General features: G+C 39.6%; 2 protein-coding genes across 4 annotated transcripts; one reads left to right on the forward strand and one right to left on the reverse strand.

The window, feature by feature from the left end:
- The first annotated feature begins 258 nt into the window (after positions 1-258).
- CCNC (cyclin C) lies at positions 259-18,835 on the forward strand. Of its 3 annotated transcripts, none has more exons than XM_042441285.1 (12): positions 259-383; positions 1,610-1,716; positions 5,438-5,522; positions 5,714-5,783; positions 6,580-6,631; positions 7,265-7,320; positions 9,904-9,939; positions 11,484-11,575; positions 12,479-12,546; positions 12,925-13,004; positions 13,837-13,955; positions 15,835-18,835. In XM_042441285.1, the coding sequence occupies exons 1-12, from the start codon at positions 352-354 to the stop codon at positions 15,887-15,889; spliced, it is 852 nt and encodes a 283-aa protein (XP_042297219.1). In that variant the 5' UTR covers positions 259-351; the 3' UTR covers positions 15,890-18,835. The 3 variants fall into 3 exon arrangements, with proteins under 3 accessions (XP_042297219.1, XP_042297286.1, XP_042297369.1); XM_042441352.1 differs by having other exon boundaries at positions 368-383; positions 5,446-5,522; XM_042441435.1 differs by lacking the exons at positions 259-383; positions 5,438-5,522.
- Positions 17,821-23,690, reverse strand: TSTD3 (thiosulfate sulfurtransferase like domain containing 3). Its single transcript, XM_042441568.1, has 4 exons — positions 23,539-23,690; positions 22,136-22,309; positions 21,361-21,520; positions 17,821-17,957 (listed from the first exon to the last, which is right to left on the reverse strand). The coding sequence occupies exons 1-4, from the start codon at positions 23,651-23,653 to the stop codon at positions 17,894-17,896; spliced, it is 513 nt and encodes a 170-aa protein (XP_042297502.1). The 5' UTR covers positions 23,654-23,690; the 3' UTR covers positions 17,821-17,893.
- Between the last annotated feature and the right edge of the window lie 523 nt (positions 23,691-24,213).

Genomic DNA, 24,213 nt, shown 5'->3' on the forward strand with positions numbered 1-24,213 from the left:
ATGGCAGAATGGGGTTGGACTGTGTGGCCCTTGGGGTCTCTTCCAACTCTGTGATTCTATAATGTGGTTAAAAGGGCTCCATTCCAGGCGCGGAACCTATTTGCCTCGGAACTGATTGTCGGGGAAGCGGCGGGACGACTATAATCAGCGCACAGAAAGGTAGGGCTGAGGCTGCTGCCCTTAAGAGCGCCATCACTTCCACTGAAGACGCCGCAGGACTTCCTCTTCCTGAAGGGAGGAGGGAAGGAAGACGGTGGGGGAAGAAATAAAAGGTCGCACCGGGGAAGGAATCGTCCTCCCGGCGAGCAGGGAAGGCAAAGGAGGAGGAAGCCGGTGCCTCGAAGCCTCTCCATGGCAGGGAACTTTTGGCAGAGCTCGCACTAGTGAGTGCCTCCCTCCCTCCCTCCCTGGTTGTGGCTTGCTTAAGGCTGCCATTGAGCCTTTATTGCCTTCAGAGGGGCTTGGGATGATTGTGGGGGACATTCGCATCATGGTTGTTGGTTGTGTTGTGGCTTCAAGTCCTTTCTGGTTTATAAATCCAGGCACAATCCGGTTGGAGACCTCTTTAACAGCCCTGGCTCAATTGCTAGGGGATTCTGGGAACTCTCTCTCTCTCTCTCTCTCAAAAAGAGACTCTGGTGCCACAATAAACTCCACTTCCCAGGATCCCATAGGCCTCTGCATCCTGATCTCCCACATTCCAGGCCAAACAAGGTTCTGAGTTCAATGGGGATTCCTCCCAAGCTAACTGGACTGTGTATGCCCTCGGAGTCATGAAATGTAATCCTGTGCACATTTGCTTAAAAGGGAGACTCACTGGCCTAAATCCAGTTGTTACTCCAGGTAGCACAGACCAACAGAATCAATGCAAAATTTAGGCCCAAAACACACTACAGAAATAATCCAGTTTGAGGCTGCTTTAACTGCCCTTGTGCAATGCTAGAAGTTCTATGAGACATTCATCTGTCTCTGTCAGAGAGCTCTGGTGCCACAATAAACTACAGCTCCCAGGATTCCCTAACACTGAGCCAGGGCAGTTGAAACAGCCCCAAAGAGATGATCTCTGCAGAGTGTTTTGGAACATAGTGAAACCGTCATGGGATTTCTTGGCAAGATTTCCTCAGAGGGCTTTTGCCATGGCCATCCTCTGAGGCTGAGAGAGTGTGACCTGCCCAAAGTCACTCCTAACCCCAGTGAATGTGGAGGGACCATTGTAGATTTGTCTGCATGGAAGTCTAGGTCCAAGCAGAATTTGTTAAGGTATGGATGCCAAAACAAGTCAGGTCGAAAACACACTGCAGAAATAATCCAGTTTGAGACCGCTTTAACCAAATCACAGTTCCTCACAGGCCAGGGTTTTGTTTTTGTTTTCTTTGGCTGGGGTGCCACTTTCTTTTATAGCTATTGGTTTGAAAAGGAGGCACAAAAGGTGTGGGGAGAAATAAACCAGTGTTTAATATGATTGATTGAATATTGTGGAAAGATTGTTAATTTGACATAAGGTTGTAGGTTGAAAGTTGGCAGGTACACTGTCCTGTCCGTCTATTAATATAGGTGATAATCAAAACTGGTATAAAAGTTGTTCTCTCTCTTCTTTTTTCCCTTACAGCTTGCAATGGATTTTGGATAAACAGGATCTGTTAAAGGAACGCCAAAAGGACTTAAAATTTTTGACAGAAGAAGAATATTGGAAGCTGCAAATATTCTTCACAAATGGTACAATGGTTTCAGTTCTAGCTTAGCCCTTTGATGCATACTGTGTGTGTTGCAGTTGGGTGAGCCTGTGCCAGTTTCACAAAATATGCAAAAATTGATCATAAATTGATTTTCAGAAAATTCATCTGTTAGGTACCTGGCAAAAAGAACCTTTATTAAGCTTGCAGAAGAAGCCTAAGTATTCAGCTTAAATGTAGCATTGCTCAACACAAATTGTTTTCTTTCCCTGCTTAGGTGATGGGACTGTCATTGCCCTTTTTAGCACAACCATTTGTTTTGGAGGTCCCTCACTCTTCTAAAATAGATTGCGAGACCACATGATGAAAGGTAGAGAGAGGGGAAATTACAACCCACGCTGTTCCATGGATGTGAGCAATAAGTGCCATTAGAAAGACTTATTGGATTTCACCCATATTTCCTTTCTGGAACATTATGCTTGGAAAGTATGTTCTCTAACATTGCATTTTGGGACTGTGCTAAATATCAACTTGCAAGAAAGTGTGTGTGTGTGTGTATATGAGAGCCCTCCCTCCATGATAACTGTCACCCTTTGGCCTGGGAGGGAATGAACAGGCAGGCCCAGCTCCATCAGGGCTAGCCTGAAGATAGATAGCCCTCCCTCCATGATAACTGTCACCCTTTGGCCTGGGAGGGAGTGAACAGGCAGGCCCAGCTCCATCAGGGCTAGCCTGAAGAAGAAGAGCCCTCCCTCCAGTCCATCTGCCTTGGTCCAGGCCTCAGAAGGAGAGAAGAACCACTGGACCTCATCCCCTTTCCCACCACCATTCCCTTCTCTTTTTGTGTCGTGTCATTTAGATTGTAAGCCTGAGGGCATGGAACTGTAATTAAAAATAATAATTGTAAGCTGCTCTGATAGCCTTTAGGGCTGAAGGGTGGGGTATAAATACCATAAATAAATAAAATAATAAATAAAAATAAAAGTATAAAGCCAGTGACACCCTATTTGTTCTATATGTAATGTATCCAGCCTGAAATACTGGACCTTCAGGAAAGTTGAAACTGACTATTGTCATTTTAATACTTACTTGGTCTCAGGTCCCACTGCTGATCTGGAGATCTGCCATGTGAAACTGACAATATGCTTCTCTTGTTTGAAGTTAGATTCAGCCCCCATATGAACTCTGCTCTGCATATAGAACATTAATGATAAACAGAAGCTGTAAGGCTGAAACATGGCTTTGATTGTGAGTCTATATTTCTGTTGCTCACCATGACTGTTATCATGGAAACTTTAAACTGAGTACTTATAAAACTCACATAATAATAATAGTAATAGTAATAATAAATTTATTTATATTTCCTGCCTTTCCCTGTGGATCGAGGCGGGATTACATCCTAATCAAATACATATAAAATACAATCATAAAATACAATACAGCGGCAATAATAACTTCAGTAAAACGTATTCTATTCTGATACAACAGTTTTAACAATAGGATTAGATAATAATCATAATCAAAGGAGTGGAGTATTAAGATGGATAAATGCTAAAGAGTCTGTAACACCTAATTATTCACCTAATTTGTGAGTAAATTAGTCTCACTCAATACATATCAATTGTAAATCCAATTTTAACATACGGAACTAAAATATTGCTGCTTTTATCATTCATCAACTATGGATTGCTGCATCCTCCATGCCATGAGGTTGTATGTGTGAACCAGCCTTGTATACCTAGTGTTGGCATGATGATAATCACAGTATTTAGTGTGTTGGTGTTCTTCAATGTTCATAACACTTCTTAATAATCCTTAAAAACAGTTTCTTAAGGTAGGTCACAATTATCACCACCGTATTGCAAATAGCAGGTTGAGACTGAGAGAACAGTGGCTTGCTTAAATCTGCCTAATTAGTTTGCAGTTCTGGTAAGATTTGCACTGTGACTTTCTGGTTATTTACCTGTATTTTTCAACACTACAGCTGTTCAGTACAGGTTTGGATAAAAAGTTGTGTTCAGTGGAGAGTGTTCCGCTGCCTGTTTAAACCATGATGGATATCTTAAATATGCTCAGCAGATAACTGCATGAATCAGAATACAGGATGTACTGACAGTACCGCACTGTGACATCATGTTGATCAGTTGTAAAGGTTGTTTCTTTAGCCATGCCTCCTGTGGGCAAATGCCTGGTTTGGCTGTATTCCTTTTAAAATGTGTGCAAAGATGTGTGAATTGAAATAGTATAATTTGCAGGGCTCTTTGAAAATGGCAGGATAATGATACAACACTGCCACGTTTGAATTATGTATGGATGAGGGGATCCAGGAAAAATACCAAGTAAATCACCTTATGTTTTGTTCCATCATTCTGGCCTTCCACCTCTGCTTGGTATCCCAGACGGATGCTCCTGACATTCTTGGCACATCTCCTTTGCCTGGAAGGGCAAACAAGAGCTACCTGCACAGCTGACACCAGGGTTGCTTCTTGGCCAACTGGCAGGCAGAGCTTGTGATGGAACAGCTGACTACCTCCACTGGTCTCTCTTTCCCCCAACACCCCACTCCCTTTCCCTAGACTAAATATGTTGTACTCCAAACACCTGCTGCCTCTAAAATCCAGCAACTATGCTGATACTGGGATCCTAATTCATTAGACAGATAACAGCCATTTGTAATGTGTTAGACACTGCAGCCTGTAATGATTGTTCAAAATGCACACATTATTAGTTATTGGTAATGCTCTGTCACTGGGACTGAAGGGCAAATGAGTTGAGGATTGTAGTATGTTGTATGTAATAGAGCAAACTGTTGCCTTCACTGTGTTGAGTTGCTACCTACATGTATTGTACACCATATGCCTCTTCTAGCCTTCATGGAGGTGTAACTAATATGATGTGACTAATTTGATGGAACTATCTTTAAAAGCAGGAAATAAGTACCATCTGTCTGAATTTGAACTAGTTTGACTTAGTGGATAGTGTGCTGCACTTGGACCAAGGTTCACCTTCAGTCCACCGGGTAACCATGGAGAAATCATTGGCCTAGTTTGAGCATACATTTCCTAATACTGTACAACAAAACCATAACGAAGAACATGCTTTGCAGCCACATGTTCCCCTTTCTATTGAGTGCCAGTCATAGTAAATGTGCTCAGTGATAACTGTGGTTTAATGTTACTTTACTATTCAGGATATTAAACCACATTTTGTCCTAAAGCTTCCAGTGCTGGAAATGTATATTTAAATTGGGCTACTGGGCTGTGGTTTCTGTTTTTGTTGTTTGTTATTTGTCTTAATGTCATAGCTGACTTAATGGTATCCCTATCTTAGGGCTTTCTTGGCAAGATTTGTTCAGAGGAGGTTTGTTATTGGCTTTTCTCTTAGGCTGACAGATTGTGACTTGGCCAAGATTGCCTAGCAGATTTCCATGGCTAAGAGAATTTGAACCCTGGTCTCCCAGGGTCCTGGCTTAATATTCAGATTACTATTAGTTTCTGTTACCCCTATCGATTCCTGTGAGGGGGAATGTGCATATGCATTTATATAAAGATCTACATATACATCTGTAAATATATAAGGAAGTTTAAGTGAAAGCAGTGGGATTCAATTCTGAACAAATTTTATAGGATTAGATTGTAATTAATACATCAGAAATATTGGAAAAACAACTGTTTCATAGTCCCATGGGACACACTTTCAGTAGTTCTAATAAAATGCAAGTTCACACTTTGAAAATGTAACTCAGTTTTGTTTTTGTTTGGAAGTTATCCAGGCTTTAGGTGAACATCTGAAATTAAGACAACAAGTTATTGCCACTGCCACTGTCTATTTCAAGAGGTTCTATGCCAGGTAGGCCCATGCACTCTGTTAGCAGGAGAGCAATGCTTTATTTTCTTGCAATTTGTTACACCACTCATAAGTTGATAAATTGTTGTTATTTTTGTGATATAAATCCTATAGATTGACAATAGTGCTACTGAAAAAAGTGGGAATATTTAGAAGTAGCTCTAAATGTTTCATGGTATTTTATTATTTTTCAGATACTCCCTAAAAAGTATAGATCCGGTACTAATGGCCCCCACATGTGTCTTTTTGGCATCTAAAGTAGAGGTAAGTAGAGTATTTCTTGTTTTGTGTGCAAATTTGGTAACATGGAGAAAGGAAATAGATTCAAACCTCCCCTCCTCTGTTTTTAAGTAGGGCATTTGGTATCTTTGCTCATGACCTTCTGGGAAAGACAAAGATATAGTGATAACAATTAATATACACTTATCAGCGTGTTAGTCTGTCATGTTGGCCCATTTGGTGGCTTGTCTGCTTTCAGTCCTTATCGATGTTGGATTTAAACAAAGTTAAGATCACTATTCCATTAAGTGTTCTTTCATTATTTTTCTGAACCCTCTCCCATCCCACCTTTCATAACTGTGGACATTTAACTAATTGTATATACAAGCCAGTTGGTGACCTCTGTTCCTTGATCACACACACCTTCTGGTACTTGTCCTGCATGGTCCCCCCCTCATTATGCATGTAGAAGCTTGGCATGACAAGGGGCATCTTGTCAGTAGCATTACAACTGACAGATCCTGCTGAAAGTGAAGAAAATAGCCTCCCTTTCAGATAGGTTGTTCATAATCTATGATGTTGTTGTGACTATAGTGAAGCAAGTAGTGTTTGGGAGCAACACTTTCCCCATTACTTCACCATATCCAGCTTCAGTCCTGTAGATACGGCTGGCCTTGGACTGTCTCACAGTGTTGCTAGCCATGTTCTTTCTCCCCTTTTGCCCATGTTCTTTTAAAGGAACCCTCTTTTTAACCCCTTGTAAGGATAAGCAGTTTGTCTTTTTGCTATAGTGTAAACCGTCCAGCTTGATTTACCAGTAACTTTATTTCCTTTTTTCTAGGAGTTTGGTGTAGTTTCGAATACAAGATTGATATCTGCTGCTACTTCTGTATGTAAGTGTAAATTATATCTGTTGTATGCTACAGATGTTTATATAAAACACAGCTTTTTTCTTTTTCAATTTATTCCCCTAAATACCACTAGTCATAATGATGCTATTATAAAATAATGGATACAAGGTTTCTTTTAAAAAATGTATATGCTCTGAAAATTCATTTTTCCAACCCAAGAGTAATCAAAATAAATCTTTTACTTTAATATTCCTGATACTTTGTAAAATCCATCTTGCTTACACTTTTTTTTTGTACATGATAGTGGAATATTAATTTACATAAACTGTTAAATGCTTCCATGTTAGGAAATACTTTGTATGAGATATTTCAACATAAATTTCAGAATATTGAAAGATACAACATTAATTTGTTATAATTTTTTCCTTTACTGCAGCCCTTATAGTGCTCACTCATTCACTAATGTTTTCTGACCGCTCATTGCTGTTGATGTTGGCATCTAAACTCAGAAATCCACACATTCTTCAAAAGACTTTGTTTTCTGTTATACTGTTGAAATCTAAAATGTAAATCATGGCTTTCATTGTGGATGGGATTAGGAAATTAAAGAGGGAATAAGTATTTTTTTTCCACTTCTTTTTTTAAAAAAAGTATCCTGACTTCTCTTCATTGCAGTGAAAACTAGGTTTTCGTATGCCTTTCCAAAAGAATTTCCTTATAGGATGAATCATGTAAGTATGCAATAAGGAAATTAGGCTTGTACTTGATTTGTGCATAGATGGGTCATTGTCTATAGGGGTATGACCTATCATAGCAGTGCTTTTGGTAATGCAGCACTTGCAGACTGCCCCAGGTTAGATAGATGTGCATATACAGTACAGTGGACCCTTGTTATATGCTGGGGTTTGGTTCCAAGATCCCCCGTGGATAACAAAATCAGTGTATGCTCAAGTCCCATTAAATATCATGACATAGCAAAATGGTGTCACTTATAAAAAATGGAAAATCAAGGTTTGATATTTGAAATTTATACTTTTTTGAACATTTTCAAACCCTGTGTGCTCGAATCCGTGTATAAAAAATCTGTGTATAAGAAGGGCTGGCTGTATACATGTGTACACACACTTGTATAATAAAACTTCAGGACACCATAAAATACTGCACATTAGTGTTCTCTTCAGTTCACCAAAATAACAGGCATTCCCCGATTAAAAATCCTGTGGGCCTCCCTCCTCTTTCGTGGCCAAGAGGAAGGGCTTTGGGGCTTTTAGCCTGTGTTTTTTATTATTGTTTATATGTGATGTATTTTGGATTTTATTGTATGTATTGTTGTTTTAAATTTTATACTGTAAGCCGCCCTGATCGAAGGAAGGTGCGGGATATAAATAAAAACTTTATTATTATTATTTATTATTTAAATGAATTAGGTGTGGCTGTTGAAGGTCTTTGATTTGCAGTATGGCCAGGATTTTTTTTCCTTAAAGAAAGCAATCCTGCAATTTTTGTCTGGGAGGGTGAAAGAGAGGTTTTAGGAAGGTAGCAAGGGCTAGGGCAGAGCAACCCAACTGAATGAGATGGGTGACAGAGAGAGTGAGTGAGCTGAAGTGGGTATAAAAGGAGATGATTGGTTTCTGTAAAATGAGTGTTTTGGTTGGAGCAGAAACTTGAGTTCAGAGCCTTTATTTTGTGTTTGTGGGCTCAGATACCACCTACTGTTTTCTTGAGCAAATCACTTGTCTCTGAATTGCCCTACTTTGCCTACTGAAAAAATGGCTGTTGTACCCTAGCAAATTTTGTGAATGGCCATACCCATGCATAGCACCTATTTTGTGAATGGCCTTGTCTATTGATGGTAGTCGTACTCTGAAGGTGCCTATGATACCCCAAATTTACTGATGTATACATGAGCTAGAAAAGATTGGAGAGTGTTCCACGTCTTAGCACATTGCTGTGACTTAAGGAAATTGGTACGAGTGTATTAAGGTACATGCATATGTAAGAAATCTCCACTACAAGTCTTTTAAAACATCCAAACTAGTTGATTTAGAATTACAGGTTATGTAGGAATGGCCAGATTAGTGCAATTTTGTTTCCTTTTCCTTACTCAAATACTCAGTCCTCTTTAACCTTGCTTCTGTATATAGGTGCTTAATTTTTAAGAATTTTATTATTATTATTATTATTATTATTATTATTATTATTTATATCCCGCTCTTTAGCCAAAAGGCTATCAGAGCAGCTTACGAGTTCTACTATTATGCAAGAAGGGTTTGTTTTTTTAAGTCCTGGTCATAATTCTTCACAGCCTGTATAATTTTATGCACCTCTTAAAATGTTTTTCATGATTTTTGTCCTGATTTTGAATTTTTAGTTTCATATTCAGCTGCTTACAGAAGAGAATGAAAGACCACTAGTTTTAGCTTGATTAGTATGATTTGAATATGTTCTCAATCACACAAATCTAAAATGTACATATTAACTACAGACATGCCCCCCATAACTCTCAAAGTTTTATTTCATGGCCTTTCCCCCAAATATCATCCCTTTTGATAGCTTGCCTTCAGGATGCAGTAGAATACTTTTCAGTATTTCTAATGCTAATTTAAGAGGGCTTAAAGCCATATCAATAACACATAAAGTTTCAAATACAGTACTTCACTTCTGGTGACTCTTGTTCATTTCCCTTGCCTTGAAAGGATGATAGCCTCAACATCTTGACCAGTGTATACTTTGATATCTTGAAGATTAAGATATTAAGGTGTTGGAACCAAGGCAAATATTGCATTACAAACTTTAGCCTAAATCCAAACCATATTTCCAGCTAGGCTAAGACCCATTGAATCAGTAGTTTTTCCATAGTGTTCACTTACTATTCAAGAGTTGAATCAATTTGTCACATTCTCTTAGTGTTAGAGGATGGTAACGGCAAACCCTATCTGAAATACCGTAACTTGCCAAGGAAACCCCATGATAGGTTTCCCTTAGGGTCACCAAAACTTGCAAGTGACTTGAAGGCACACAACGACAACTTACCATTCAACAGCTGAATCAATTTCTCATTGTTAGCCAGGATTATAAATTGATTTTAGACCATATTTTACACTTTCATTTCCCATTTGAAAATATCTGCAAGTGTTGAAATGATATGAATACCTAAGATGTAGAATTGTCCTCAAAGGTTCCAAATTTCCTTCCAATCTTTGTGCTCAGTGAATAAGTCTATTCTACTTCAATTTAATTTATTTAGAATCTGGCTTGTTTTTTATGTGTAGCATATGACAGATCAGATTAACTTATTTTTCATGTCTCTACAGATACTAGAATGTGAATTCTATCTTTTAGAATTAATGGTAAGCTTCTCTGTTTACTTACTATGCCTGTTTTATTTTAGATTTGGAAAGCTGTGTGCATTTGGTATTTGCATAATGGGATGTGGTGGGCTGCTATGTGGCACTGACTTTTCATTCTGCAAATCTTTGCACATATACACAGGCATGCATCACACATTCAGGGCAAGATGCTACTTACCTAGGCCTGAAACACATGGCTAAAATGACTTGGGCCATGTTAGGGGCATGGCATTTAGATGATGCATGCCCTGAACGCGGCCGGAAGCCACACCGACACTGCACCAAGCAAGAAGAACTGGGTCAAAAAGGAGCAAATATAATCTGCTGTTTCCTGCTGCCCAGTTCAGGACCATGGCAGCAGCCTGGATCGGGACTGGGCCCATGTGGTCCAGGCGCAATCAGGGCCAGCATGGTCCTTTTGGCGCGTCTGCTTCAGGCCAAAGAGAGGAAGGTGAAATACTTACCATCTTAGTTACACTGAATCCCTCATCAGGTTCCACAGCCTTAAGCTCATTCCATGTGCAGTGATCAATTAGCTAGCCACCCACTCAAGTGAAAAGTAACAGAAAGGGCTATGTGTGTGTCTTTGCTGAACCATTGCCTTCAATGGGGGCACCACTTATACATTATATAAAAAAGTGTGACTCCTTGTGCAGTTATTTTTGTGCTAGCATAGTGCCTCAATAGGAGTCAGGCCTCAGTGTGAGAAAGGAGTAGGTTCCTGTCCACTAGTTATGTTCCTGGTGGCCACATGGATTGCCACAGTCTTCTTGATCCTTGTGTGTTTAATAAATGAACAGTGGTGCTGGTATCTGATTAGCCCAGAAATTCAGAAACTGTAAAACGAGTGTGAAATGCTTCAAGATTGTTTGAACCATTATTTAAACCATGGTTAATCAGTTAGCTGCCCCAGTGTATTTTGTTACTGTTGCTTGTATGTGTGATATCTACATAAGGAATGAAGAATGGAAACTTATTTTCTGTGATAAAAGGGGGCTATAAAGGTAACATAGTGGCTTTGTTGGAGGAAAGATGTCCAGTTTGTCATGTCATATGGCAGACTTGGTCCCTTCCTTGTCAATGACCTTGCTTGATAACTTTGTTTTAAATTGCTGGCTGGAATTCCTGATGATGATGGCTACAATGATGATTTTTGATTTCATCAAAAAGAGAAGTGAGAACATTTTTCAGACTTGTGTCAGTTATTTTGGCAAGCATCTTGTTTATGATGCTTTAGACTGGTCTTTGGGAGTGTTTATTTCCAATGAGAAATTAAAGGTCTGCAAACAAATAAGATTTATGTCTGTTTCAGAGCTCATGTGGTATCACTGGGGGAGAAAGAGATTGATAGGTTGCCAGTCAGCGTACTGAAGAATATTCTAAGACCCCTACCTTTATTTTGCCAGGATTGAGTGTGCTACTACGCACACGCTTGAAGGAAGGCTAGAAGCACCTAATCTGAAGTTGAATGTGCTGAATGTGCTACTAATATCCGTGATTTTGGTATTGTATTTAATTTTAATCTGCCTTTATAATCTTCCCAGGACTGCTGTTTGATAGTGTATCATCCCTACAGACCTCTACTCCAATACGTGCAGGATATGGGTCAAGAAGACATGCTGCTGCCACTTGCTTGGTAAAAATGATAAAACCTCTAGAGTCCTTTAAAAAAAGAGCAAAAATAATTGAATTGAGCAGCAGTCTTTCCTTGCATATGAAAGGGTGACAGGAATGTGTGTTAATGACATTTATGTCAGGAGATTGGCAGTAGTTTAATAAATAGGAAAATGCGTGGAACTAGATCGTGTTGAGAATTTTCGTTTTGGCTATCATATATATACACAGGATAGTCTAATAAATGCCTGTACAGCTTTTTCTTGAAAACATACAAGCACAACAGAAAGCCCTTTGATGTTCTCATGACTAAACGTCACATATAAATTACTTCATATAAATGCATCTAGACAGCCAATGTGGCATAGTGGCTTGAGTGTTGTACAATTCTGAAGACCAGGGTTTAAGTCCCCATTTAATCATGAAACCCACTGGGTAACCTTGAGCAAGTCACACTCAGCCTCAGAGGATGGCAATCGTTAACCTCCCCTGAAAAAACTTGCCAAGAGAAGCCCATGATAGGTTTGCCTTAGAGTCACCGTAAGTCAGAAATGACTTGAAGGCACACAATAACAACAGCAACACACCTGGAGAAGAAAGTGGAAATGTATTTCTGGACTATCATTTTTTGGACTCTGCAGTAATGCATTTTGGAAGTTGTATTCTAGAATAATAACTTCCAAACTTTCATCCAAATACAGTTCTTTCATTTTGCAGTAAATTAAATTGATGTATATATGTAGCAGCAATATATCAAAATGTTCTTCTGCTAAGATTGTATCTGACATCTTGATTTTATATATAATGTCTAAATGCACAAAGAGCAAAAGAACAAAACAGGTCTGTGTCTTGGTGTCATAGTATTACCACAGGTCTCTGACCTGATGAACAACAGTATGTTGATTTCTTGTTTGTTTCTATGCAGGAGAATAGTGAATGACACATATAGAACTGATCTCTGTCTGCTGTACCCCCCTTTCATGATAGCTCTAGGTAGGTAATTATTATGTGCTTTTATCACTATTTGAATGGAAGGTTTGGTGTAGCATTCCATCCATAACCATCCTCATAGAATTTCTGGTGTAGATATTAGAGTTTTACCCTCTTTATTCTTTTTAGTTAATAATGAAAACGCTTTTGATGGACATCTAGTGAAAACAAAGTGGTAAAGAAACTGGGAATCTTAAAACGTACATTTTAAATGAATGTTAGTAGCATGAAATAACTAGAATGGCAATATGGAAAATCTGTTCTTGAAATACAATAGTATAGACACAGACCACATTTTCTGGCAATGAACTTTGTCTTTACTAGTACTCATTTTACAAATACTGTATCTAACATCATATCCAACATTGGTTTACTTTGCAGCTTGCCTACATGTGGCTTGTGTTGTCCAACAAAAGGATGCTAGACAGTGGTTTGCCGAGCTTTCTGTTGATATGGAAAAGGTAGTTATATTTTCTTTTTTACCTTTAGATTTATTAAGTCATGGGAAATAGTGCAGACTAGCTACACTTGGCTTGTATAATGAAACTTCAGGATGCTACACAAAATGGACAAGCTGAAAAAATTATTGAGCCACTTTCTGCTGGAGAAACAGTGAAAGCAGAAAATTTGTACCAGCTTCTTTAACTGGAATTGGAAAGCTAAGCTCAATCATTCGTTTTTATGTCAATCTAGGACCAAATGCTATTGGTATATTTTCAGGGTCTGACAGTGAGGCAAGGAAGAACAGATAAAATTTTCTGGGTCTCAGTTCCTGTTTCTCCAGCATTGTACTTCACAGCCCCTGCAACTGTGGCCTTTTCTTCTTCTTATTGCTATTGTAGTTACTCTGGTGTAATGCATCAACAGGATTCTGGTTTAAGTGATCAACAGCAGTTATGCTAAACATGACAGACTAGATGCAGTTGATTCCATTCTGAATTTTCATGAGAAATCTTCAGGAACAATAAATAATCAAGCAAATTGCTATAAATTATCTTAGTTTATGTATTTTAAAGTATTTAAACCCTGTCCTTCAACCAAAAAGACTACCACAGTGGTTTAAAATAGTCGATATGAAACTTCCCTGCCCAGCAGGCTTACAATCCAGTATTTATACTGATGGAAACTTTATCCTTCTGAAATATGAAGAATAGTTTGAATTGCAAACTTTTTGATGGAATTAGAACTATCTGTACTCTCCTTTATTCTCCCCGCAAATGGAGTTTGTGTTTCTTGGATGCCAGAAGAAAATATGCATATGAGTTGTTCTCATCTACACATCTTCTTGCTTAGATTTTAGAAATAATCAGGGTTATCTTGAAACTGTATGAACAATGGAAGAACTTTGACGAAAGGAAAGAAATGGCTACGATCCTAAGTAAGATGCCGAAACCGAAACCACCTCCAAACAGGTAAGTGTATCCAAACTGGAGTGTGTAGCAGCAGTGATTTTTAAATGATTGAAATTTGAAGAGAGAATTTTTGAAATGTAAACATAGCATTTTAACAATATTTTATCTACAGATAAGCTTTTTTATATTATAGTGTATTTCTGATTGTTAAATTGGGTCTATGAGGAAAGGTTCAAATTCCAACATCAATAAGTGTTTTCCTTAATTACATGTTTCCCTGCTTTATTTGTAAAATTACCTAGCATAAATTAAGTAACCCTTATTTAGATATAGACATTCTTCCATGAGACTTCTGTTGTTTGCTTTCAGATGTACAGTAATAGATTTATTAACATGGTTGATCATTACAGAAACCAACTACAGTGAGTTTTAGTCCCACACACTCCCTTTCCCTGTGGTGGGCTATGAGCAGACAATCAGAAACTTGCTTTCATATTTCTGTGATTCTAGCTGTTTGAACCTATTTATTTATTTAATATCCTGCTTTTCTCCTGGTGTGGGGCCCAAGGCAATGCACAACACCTTAAAAGGACAATACAATTTTTAAAACTTTTAATATAAATGTTAAAATACAATTATTCTAATTAATTTAAAAACACAAGTTAAACTCACATTAAAAGGCATTTAAGGTGTGATTAAATAAAAATAGTACATCACCTCCCCATTAAAAGCTTTGTCTGCTGTCACCAAATGTCTCCTGAAATAAAAACATATTTAACTGCTGGCGAAGAGAGAGCAGGGAAGAGGTTGAAGGGACCTCCCAAGGAAGGGAGTTCCACAGCCTGGGAGCAGCCACAGAGAAGGCTGTCTCTCAGGTCCTCACCAAAGGCTCCTCTGAAGATGGTAGGACTGAGAGATAGTCCTTCCCTGCAATACTCAAGTATGTGCTGGTTTATATACAGAGATATGGTCTTTCAAATACTCTGGATCTAAGCCATGTAGGGCTTTCAAGGTCAAAACCAGCACTTTGAATCCTGCTCAAACATGACCATCCTGATCCCTAAGTCTCCTGGGGGTCAACCATCTTAATAGCCCAACCCCACCACTCCTGTAAAGACTCCTAGTGTTTAAATCCCACCAGGTAGTGATCAGTCCATGACAACAGAACTACAGAACATTCCTCCATACCCAGATCACCATCACAAAAAAAAAACAGGTCCATACTATGTCCTTCAGCATGGGTGGCCACAGATATTACTTGGGACATATCCATGGTTGTCATGGTGGATTTAAAGTCTCTGTATGGATGTTGAAGTCCCCCAGTACAACAAACTGAAGGGACACCACCACCACTGAGACCAACTCAGCCTGCTCAGGAAGGGAGACTGTTGAGCAGCTGGGTAGCTGGTACACCAACAGAATACCTTTTCTGTGATTAACCAGAAGTCAAGCTTCATTTTCCTTGTAGCTGTTTGCTAGAGGAGAGAGGAGCATGAAAGTCTAAAGCTTGCTGTGGATCATTCTCTTCACATTACAAAATAACATATTCAACAGAGAGCCTTGTGGCACCAAAACTAAATGTCATCTGGCCCATAGGGCGTGGTGAGGTAATGATCTGACTTGCCATTTCAAACAAATGCCTTACACCTGATTTATGTAAGTTTCACAATGTAAAGGACTTTCAAAGCTTGAAGCAAATATCTTTGAGACTATTTATCCCATGTATTTGTCATTTATGCTCAAAGATAAATAAACATGAATAAACTGTTTGAGAGCTGGATCTTGAAGGCTTTAGACACCATTGAAAGTGAAAAGTTCAGTAGCAAAGTTTGTGATTTGCATGTTAACAGTGATTTTCCAGATACAATGTGTTCTCTAAATGCTCTCATAATTCAAGCCCAGATGTATAATGTGGTCATATCTGCTTTGTTCCAAACAGTGAAGGTGACCAAGGGCCAAATGGAAGTCAGAATTCTAGCTACAGCCAGTCTTAAGACATTCCAAAGATACTCACCGTGGACCATTTTGGATGAAGACACACTGGGATTCGTTTTTGTTTTCCTTTGTGGAAGACATGGACTGAAGATTTCAATAATGGCTTTTCAGAAAGAACTTGAAGAATATTTCTGTGAAGCTTATTGAAAGTTTTCCTTTAAAAACAACATTTTGAATTGTGCCACAAAAAGTTACCAGTCAGATCAAAAGCCTTGGCTAAGGCTAGGAAAAACAATCACCGTTCAGTTTAGGGAGGGAAGAATTGAATACTTTTTTTACTTAAAAAAGTGAAGAGTTTAAGAAACCATGTTAATATGAAGCTGCGTGAGTGTAGCTGGATTGTTCTTGCCCTAGTACTAATTTGAGCACAGAAGGTGACTTGACATGTTGGACTTGAAATTCTGATTTTCCAGGTACAATGTATTCTCTAAATGCCAGTGGACATTGTACAGGAAGGACGATGCACTTCTTTAGTAAATGACTGTAAAAAAACCCCTCAAAAGTAAGGATACATTTCATTCCTCATCTGAACTGTAAAAGTTATGTTCTTGGTACATATAGCTAGCAAGTGGAACATGAAAACCAAAAGAGTGCAATATGTATAATGCAAGTTGTGGCTGTTTTAGGGAACAACATTTCACTTTTTCCAAGTTCTAGACTATTGAGTCCTTGTAAAAACTGCAAGTCAAAATTTGCAATCGAATCAAGTTGTGAAGCAAAGAATCTGACCTATTTGAGGTTGTACTGGTGAGTGTGTTGTGTGCTACAAGTTTGTCTGCCTTCATTGTCGCTAAGAATGATTTTTAACAGGGGCCTCTTGAGAAAGCAGCAACTATTGAGATGGGAGAACCTCTGATTCCATAATAAGTATTTATTGTAAATTACTCTTAAGCATCTAGACAAGCTCAGTTGCTCTTTTTTAATCAGAGGGCCACATCCTGTGCTTTTTTTTGCTCAGACAGACCTCCCACTGAAAATGGAATTTGGTTTAAAGCCCTAGGGTTTTAATGAACTGACTGTGCATTTCATAATGTGTTTGTTTCTTATCTTCTTACAAGGTAAAAATAATAACCAGTTTTCAGTCTAAGATCTTTTTTCTCCCAGAGAACATCATTATACAGCTATAGAAACAAAAGAACGTTGATTGAAATAGAAGTCTAGTCATATGGTGCTTGTTCTAAAACTTGATTTTAAAAAAGCAGGAGTGCCTGCCTTTACTTGATCTGTCATTCAACTAAGTGTCACCAAAGTGTTTTTGTATGCAAATGATTAGGCTCTTTGCACTTAACTGCTGGAAGTTATTTTTATCAAATGTCTTTCCATACTGATTTACAACAACATTTCTATGAGACTTGATGTATTTCTGGCCTTTTTAAATTCCCATTATTTGTTCTATTTTTAAATGCCAGTGATCTTATACCATACCTTTGCTAACATGATTGGTTGAAGAGACTGTGTCCATAGCATTTTGAAAATTAATTGCATTTTCTTGAAGGATTAAACTTTATTTGTAATATGGACTAGCTGTGTAGGAATAAAAGCAAATGCAGATGGACAAGTTTGACTAGTTTTATTCAATAATGAAAAAATCATGTCAAGACATATAAACCAGATATAACAAAAGAATTGAACCCTTGTACCTAAAAAAAAATAAAAAATAGATTGCATCTTTCATTAACTATAGTAGGTCTGAGGCATAGTTCCTAGCTACTACTATTATATACTGTAGATACAGTATTCTGCTCACTTCTCCCTGCTTGAACAAAAGCATATTTCTGCTAGGAAAAAATAACTGTAGTTTTCTTGCTAGCTTAGTCTTTAATATCTTTATAATACACAAATTTCATGTCAAATCATGACTGAAGGAGTCCTACATGTAGTTTAAAGTAAAATCACATTCCATCATCACAGGCAAAGCTAATGCTTAAAATACCATAATGATACATTTCAATTTTTTTACCTTAAACATTTTATTTAAGAAGAATTTTAGGCTGATCTGCCAGTCACTTCTTCTCCGAAGATTCATATTCTGCCCATTCTTTGAAGCCACCTGCATAGTGCTTAGCTCTGAAAAAACACAGTTCAACATCTGTAACACATTTCACACTGTAGAAGTTATTTCAGTTACCTGTTCTAGAGCAGTGTTACTTAAAAGTCGTGGTCCGTGGATTGATATCAGTCCATAAGCTATTGGCTGTTTGTGTGTGACAAGTTTTGAGGAAAGAAACAAAAGCTGCAGTAAATGGGCACAAATATGATGTTCTCTGGTGCAGTCAGTGCTAATCTTTTGAATATGGTAAAGGATAAGGAAATGAATATGATGCATACCTCAGATGACAAACAGTATGGTCCATATTATCCTCTTAATATAACAACACCTCATTTTGAAATCACCCTATTTAGTTTTTTCTGGACCACAACCAAGCGCTAGTAGAATAAAGACTCCTGAAATTCTGCTTAAAGTTAACATAAAGCAAGGTTTCAATAAGGTCTCTGGAGAATGTGACAAAATAGAGTAGATAGAAACTACTTCAGTAGTTTCTTTAGTTGCAGCTGAACTTGCTTCAAAGGGGAAAGTTATAAAATGTCTGCAGGCAATTTTCATGGTCTGTTCTCACGGAACATCTTATTACTAGATTTACAAGGATCAAGCCCATCTGTTGAAGCATGCTTATTCTGGGAAATAAAACGTATTGCTGCAAATGTAAATACCGAGTTACTTTCTCCACAAGATTGTTTGTGCTAACTGTACAAGATATTTTGTTTAAACATTGTTGCTTTATTTATTGTCTTGAATTTGTTTCATTAATTTTCCATTCTTTACGAAAGTGATCTTTACAAATGTTGCAAGAAAGTTTTTTTATACTAAGTGGCTTAACTACTACTCTTGGGTGGTGTGACTTTTGGATTGCTTGTAGTGCAATTAAAGTGGACCAGCATCTTTACATCAATGCTTCTTTACCTTTATGTGGGGAATCTTTCAGAACACTTATCTGGATTGTGAACAAGTCTTAGGTTTACATGCCCTTCCTGGCTGTACATAGACACAGAAAATCATAAGCCCAAGTCCAATTACTAGTGCTAGCTAGACCAAATCCACTGAATCTATTATTGACTGCTGAATCAACATGTAACATAAATTTCATTGTTTTAATAAATCTACCTAGTTGGGATTAGCAATGAAAGGAATATCATAAGTGAGGAAGTGCTGCCTGTGAGCAGTAAGGGGCCCTAACCACCCTTCTTACAGTCCCCAAAGATCCTAGTATTACCAACCTTGATTATTTGCAGATTAAAAAAAGACCCCAAATAGCCGCGCTGCTTCTAGAGTGGTGATTTATCACTTTATACATTTTGGTCAATCATTAAGTAGCCCAAACTGTAAGGGGACTTCCACTAATTTCTGAGTGCTATTTTCAGATGATTTTTTAATCCCATATAGCCCGATAGCCCTGCAAATCTGTAAGGATTAAAAGTGGTCTCTTCACCCGTTGCAATTGCCCATAGCTGATTTAGACCATAGGTGGCTAGAATTCCGAAAATCTAGCACACTGTTTCATTCAACTGTAGCAAGGCATAGTTTGACTACTCCAGCTTCTTATTAAAAAAAATAATGAGATCCCAATAAGTATACCTTTTCAGATAATAAAGTACTGCACAAAGGGCAATCTGCCCGTTAAAAACAGTACTGAGGAGACTAGCCAGCAGCCCATAGCATTTAATCTTGTTAAGATAAACCAGAAATGAGAATTGTATGGCTAGCAGAGGCTTTTTAAGTGACCCCTGCAACTGCCCCCCAAAGTCTACTGAATTTATGCACATGAGGTGGAGAATCATGCTTCTAGAATACACAATTCTTTGTGCATTCAGTGTCTTCTCCATGCTCACCAACCTAGAAAGCTGAATGCATCCCATTGAGATCTGGAGGGACCAACAGTGGGGTGAGTACACTCAATGGGCTCCCTGTGGCTGTGCACACTTGAATTAAATGGTAATACTCATATGGACCTTAGTTGCTCTTGTCTGTCTTCAACTCATTTCCGACTTATGGGGACTCTATGGTGTGGGGTTTTCTTAGCAAGATTTGTTCAGAGTGGGTTTGCCTTTGTCTTCCTCTGAGGCTGAAAGAATGTAGCTTGCCCAAGGTCACCCAGAGGGTTTCCATGGCCAACCAGGGATTTAAAACTTGGTCTCCAGAGTAGCTGTCCAATACTCAAACCACTGCATCACTCTGGTTCCCTATATGGACCTATAGCCAGGATACACACCGTCAAAATGTAGCGTGGCGGCGGCAATTTTAGGGTTAAGGAGCACGCACCATTCACACGCTCCCTAACCCTAGGATGTACTCCGTACGTCAAAATGGTGGCGCCCTGTCTACATGGGCACTGCCATTTTGACGTGACGGCCGCACCACGTTCAAATGGCACGGCGCAGGCGTTACATCCTGATGCCGCTGCAGGGCTCTTGTGGCGCCCTTTCAGCGGCACCGGAAGGAGCTCCAAAATGGAGCTCCTTTTGCCGCGTGTATCGCTGGCGCGGCCTTTAAACGGCCACACCAGCAATACTGAAGAGAAAGGGGCTGAACAGCCCCTTTCTCTCTTTCCCTGCCGCTGTCGGGGTGTCCTTGAGGCATGAAGCCCCAAGGACACCCCTTTCCAGGCCATGGGGAAGCAGCATTTTGCTGATTCCCTGAGGCCTGGAAAAGTGGTGGATCAGGGCCTCCAGGACTGCCGCTGTGCCCGCTCAGGCCCCGATCCATCAGGGAAAGGGGTGGGTGCAGGCCGCTCCAAAGGGGCGGTCTGTATCCCGCCTAGGTTACTTTAATGAAAATAATGCACTGTTTCAAACATGGCATTGCTGCATTCCTACAGGTACACCCAAATCACTTGTTTAGCCATGTAATACTTGAGTGTTCTCATAAGATACTCTTTTCAGCTTGTTTTCAAAGCAGATTTTTCTGGCAGTTTGCTTTCAACAATTCTTTCAAGATCTTTATGTTCCAGTGCTATTATCTGCCTGGTTTATCCTCCCAAATGGACTATCTGTGACATTCCAAAGCAGCTAATAAAACCAGTCAAACTAGGAAAAAAAGAAATCACACTTGTTCTACCAGCCTTACTTCAATTACTTTAAAGTGCATTACTGTAGAACTCCTTTCAGTTATAAATGTGTAAAGTTTTCAAGTGTTGAGTAATGATGAATGGCTGGTGACAAATTTCAAGGTCAGTTAATCTGGAACTGATCTACATGTGCAGTCATTCATAAATTATACAGAAACATAAATGAGATTTCTGGAACTGCTGATTCACCATACCAAGAGCAAAACATCAAAATAAGTACTATGTTGTCTTCCCTGATTTCCACCTTTGCTTTAGATTTAGCCTTAAAAATATCTACCATGCTAGAACTATTTTTACCAAGAAATTCAACTAACTTGTCCAGGTCTCCACTGGGTCTTTTTACTCACCTGCTGAAACCCAGAGAATTTGCAGCAGCTAAAGCTGCTTTGCTTCTCACTCCTGCCAGACAGGAAAAGACTAAATGGTCTGATTTAGAAGGCATATCTTGATTGTATTTCTCTTTAAAATGCAATGGGCTCATCTGTAATGCTTCTGCAACCTCTCCCACTGCAAGAATAAAAATGAGCTATTAGCTAATAAGTTTCCTCTTTGACAATTTAGTATGTCTTACCATGGGTAATGAAATCCAAATTATAGGTGAATTCATCTGAGCTGTGGTGTTGGAGAAGAGTGGTGAGAATATAGTGGGCAGCCAAAAAACAAATAAATGGGTCCTTGAACAGATCAGGCCTGAGATCTCCCTGGAAGCCAAGATGAATTCAAAGAGGCTTTCTTGTTTGTTTCTCTCGTGTGCCTCCAAGTCATTTCCAACTTATGGCAACTCTAAGGCTGTTGTACATTGGCCACGTTTTGAGAAGACACGACTCACTAGAAAATACAGTAATGCCAAGAAAGCTGGAGGGAAGTAGAAAGAGAGGAAGACCACATACTAGATGGATGGACTCCATTAGAGGTCACTGGTATAAATCTGCGAGAGCTAAGAAAAGTAGTGGAAGACGGGGAGTCTTGGAGATGCCTCACCCACAGGGTCACCATGAGTTGAGATCAGCTGGAGAGTGGTTAACAGCAACAACAAAGGTGAATCTTACGTCTATCCTGCTGCATATAACTGCCTTTTATTTACCCTTCCCATGCTCAGGACTAGAAGGTTTGGTAACTTACATGGAATGCAGATGGACCCAGGTATTTTTCCATATTGCCCAATCTCCCATTTCTCCCTGACATCAATAAGCAAAATGGCGTTGGAATCCAGCAAGTCCTTGAGTTCTTTGTAGGAGACATTATGGTCCGCAGTGGTACAAAAATGGCAAACAATTAATTGTCTGGTTATAGCATCTGTAAGGGAAAAACACACAATCCCACAATAAAACTATTTTCTCTTGACCAGAATATCTCAAACACAGCCACCAGTGAAGACTAATGTGGCTCAATTTACAGAAGTAGTGTCAATTTACATGGTGCTGTGGAGCTCTAGCAAAAAATAAAATAAGAATAGAGAATTAATACTCTGGACAAGGCAAACTTCACTGAATCTTTGAACCAGTTGTTTCTACAGATCTGTCTATCCTCTTTTAGAAACGATGAGCTGAGGGTGAAAAACAATAAACTAGCTTTTGCCAGAGCCACTCACATAAACTGAGATTTTAATCTAAATGGAGAATGCTGGTTTATATTAGGGAGAAAAAGAGATGCAACAACAACCCCTAATTCTCAACATCATACTGAGGCTGCTGCCACACTGCAGAGTTAATGCAGTATGACACCACTTTAACTGCCATTACTCAATGCCATGGAATCATGGGATTTGTAGTTTTTCATGGCGCCAGCAGCTGTCTGACAGAGGCAAAACTACAAATCCCAGGATTCCATAGTATTGAGCTATAGCAGTTAAAGCAATGTCAAACTGCATTAATTCTGGACAGAGAAGGCTAAAAGTGTCTCACAAAACTACAGAATCCCAGAATGCCATAGCGCAGAGATACAGTGTAGACTACAACACCCAGAATTCCACAGGATGGAGCCACAGCAGTTAAAGCGGTGTCAATCCAGGTTTTTCCAGTGCGGATGCAACCTAATAACTGCCTGAGAATCTGTAGGTTCCAAAAAACAGAAATAATCCAGTTTGAGACTGCTTTAACTACCCTGGTTCGATGCTAGGGAATTCTGGGAACTGTAGTTTTGTGAGACATTTAGCCATCTCTGTCAGAAAGATCTCGGGGCCACAATAAACTACAGTTCCCTAGCCAAGGCAAGTTACAGTGGTCTCAAACTGGATTATTCCTGCAAATGCATTTTGGACCTGGGTGACGGATAGATCAGAAAGCATGTAGGGCTCTTGTTTCTTTAACAAGAGCAGGGGCAATAATAATAAGGCTCTCCTCTCAGTGGTCCTCAAACTGTGCTCTGTAAGGGATTTTGGACTTCAGCTCCCAGAGTGCCAGACTATTGGGCACCATGGCTGAGGCTTCTGGGAGATGGAGTCCAAATCTCTTAAAGGGCACAGTTTGGGGATGACTGGGAATATCCTCTAAAAGGCCTCTGCTTTCCCTCCCAGAGCCACTTACAGACATTACTGCTGAAGGGAGGCTCCAAGATGGCAGCCTGAGGGAGGCGCCAAGGCAGCTGGGCCGCTAGAGCACCGGCTAGCCCTCTCAGCTGCAGCCCACGACGGCCCCACATGGCTCCCCACCAGAGAAGAGGAGGAGGAGGAGGAGGAGAAGGGGGAGGTCTTGGCCTCCTCCCTCAGCCTTCCCCTCCCCTTCTGGGCGGCCACTGACTCTCTTCTCCTCCTGACCTGGCACCAGGGTTTCTTAGCAAGATTTCTTCCTGATGCGAAAACATGGAGGCTTCTTGAGGAACCCATTGTTTAAGAGGTCCCTGTGGCCCCACAGGCATGGAGGCAGATTGGGTTGCAAGAGAGGAGTCCTTGTTGGGATGTATGATCACAGAGTTGGAAGAGACCTCAAGGGCCATCCAGTCCAACCCAGGAACTCTCAGTCAAAGCATCCCCTGTGACAGATGGCCATCCAGCCTCTGTTTAAAGACTTCCAAGGAAGGAGACTCCACTACACTCCCAGGAAGGAGTGTGTTCCGCTGTTGAACTCACAAAACTCCAGATCCCAACATTCCCTAGCATTGAGCCAGGACAGTTAACGCAGTCTCAACCTCCATTGATTCTGGGCTGTACATGCATCCTTAGCGCAAACCATTGCAGGGAGTGTGGTGGAGTCTCCTTCCTT

This window comes from Sceloporus undulatus, chromosome 1, assembly GCF_019175285.1.
Source record: "Sceloporus undulatus isolate JIND9_A2432 ecotype Alabama chromosome 1, SceUnd_v1.1, whole genome shotgun sequence".
Classification (NCBI taxonomy): domain Eukaryota; kingdom Metazoa; phylum Chordata; class Lepidosauria; order Squamata; family Phrynosomatidae; genus Sceloporus; species Sceloporus undulatus.

Bases quoted from the DNA above. Each gene is read 5' to 3' on its own strand.
- CCNC (XM_042441285.1), top strand. From the start codon at position 352: ATGGCAGGGAACTTTTGGCAGAGCTCGCACTA. The intron at 384-1,609 runs GTGAGTGCCTCC...TTTCCCTTACAG, and splicing joins TTTTGGCAGAGCTCGCACTA to CTTGCAATGGATTTTGGATA. The intron at 12,547-12,924 runs GTAGGTAATTAT...TTTACTTTGCAG, and splicing joins CCCTTTCATGATAGCTCTAG to CTTGCCTACATGTGGCTTGT.
- TSTD3 (XM_042441568.1), bottom strand. From the start codon at position 23,653: ATGTGGGGCCGTCGTGGGCTGCAGCTGAGAGGGCTAGCCGGTGCTCTA. The intron at 22,310-23,538 runs GTAAGTGGCTCT...TTTCCCTTACAG, and splicing joins TCCCTTCAGCAGTAATGTCT to ATGCTATAACCAGACAATTA. The intron at 21,521-22,135 runs GTAAGTTACCAA...TTATTCTTGCAG, and splicing joins TGGGTCCATCTGCATTCCAT to TGGGAGAGGTTGCAGAAGCA.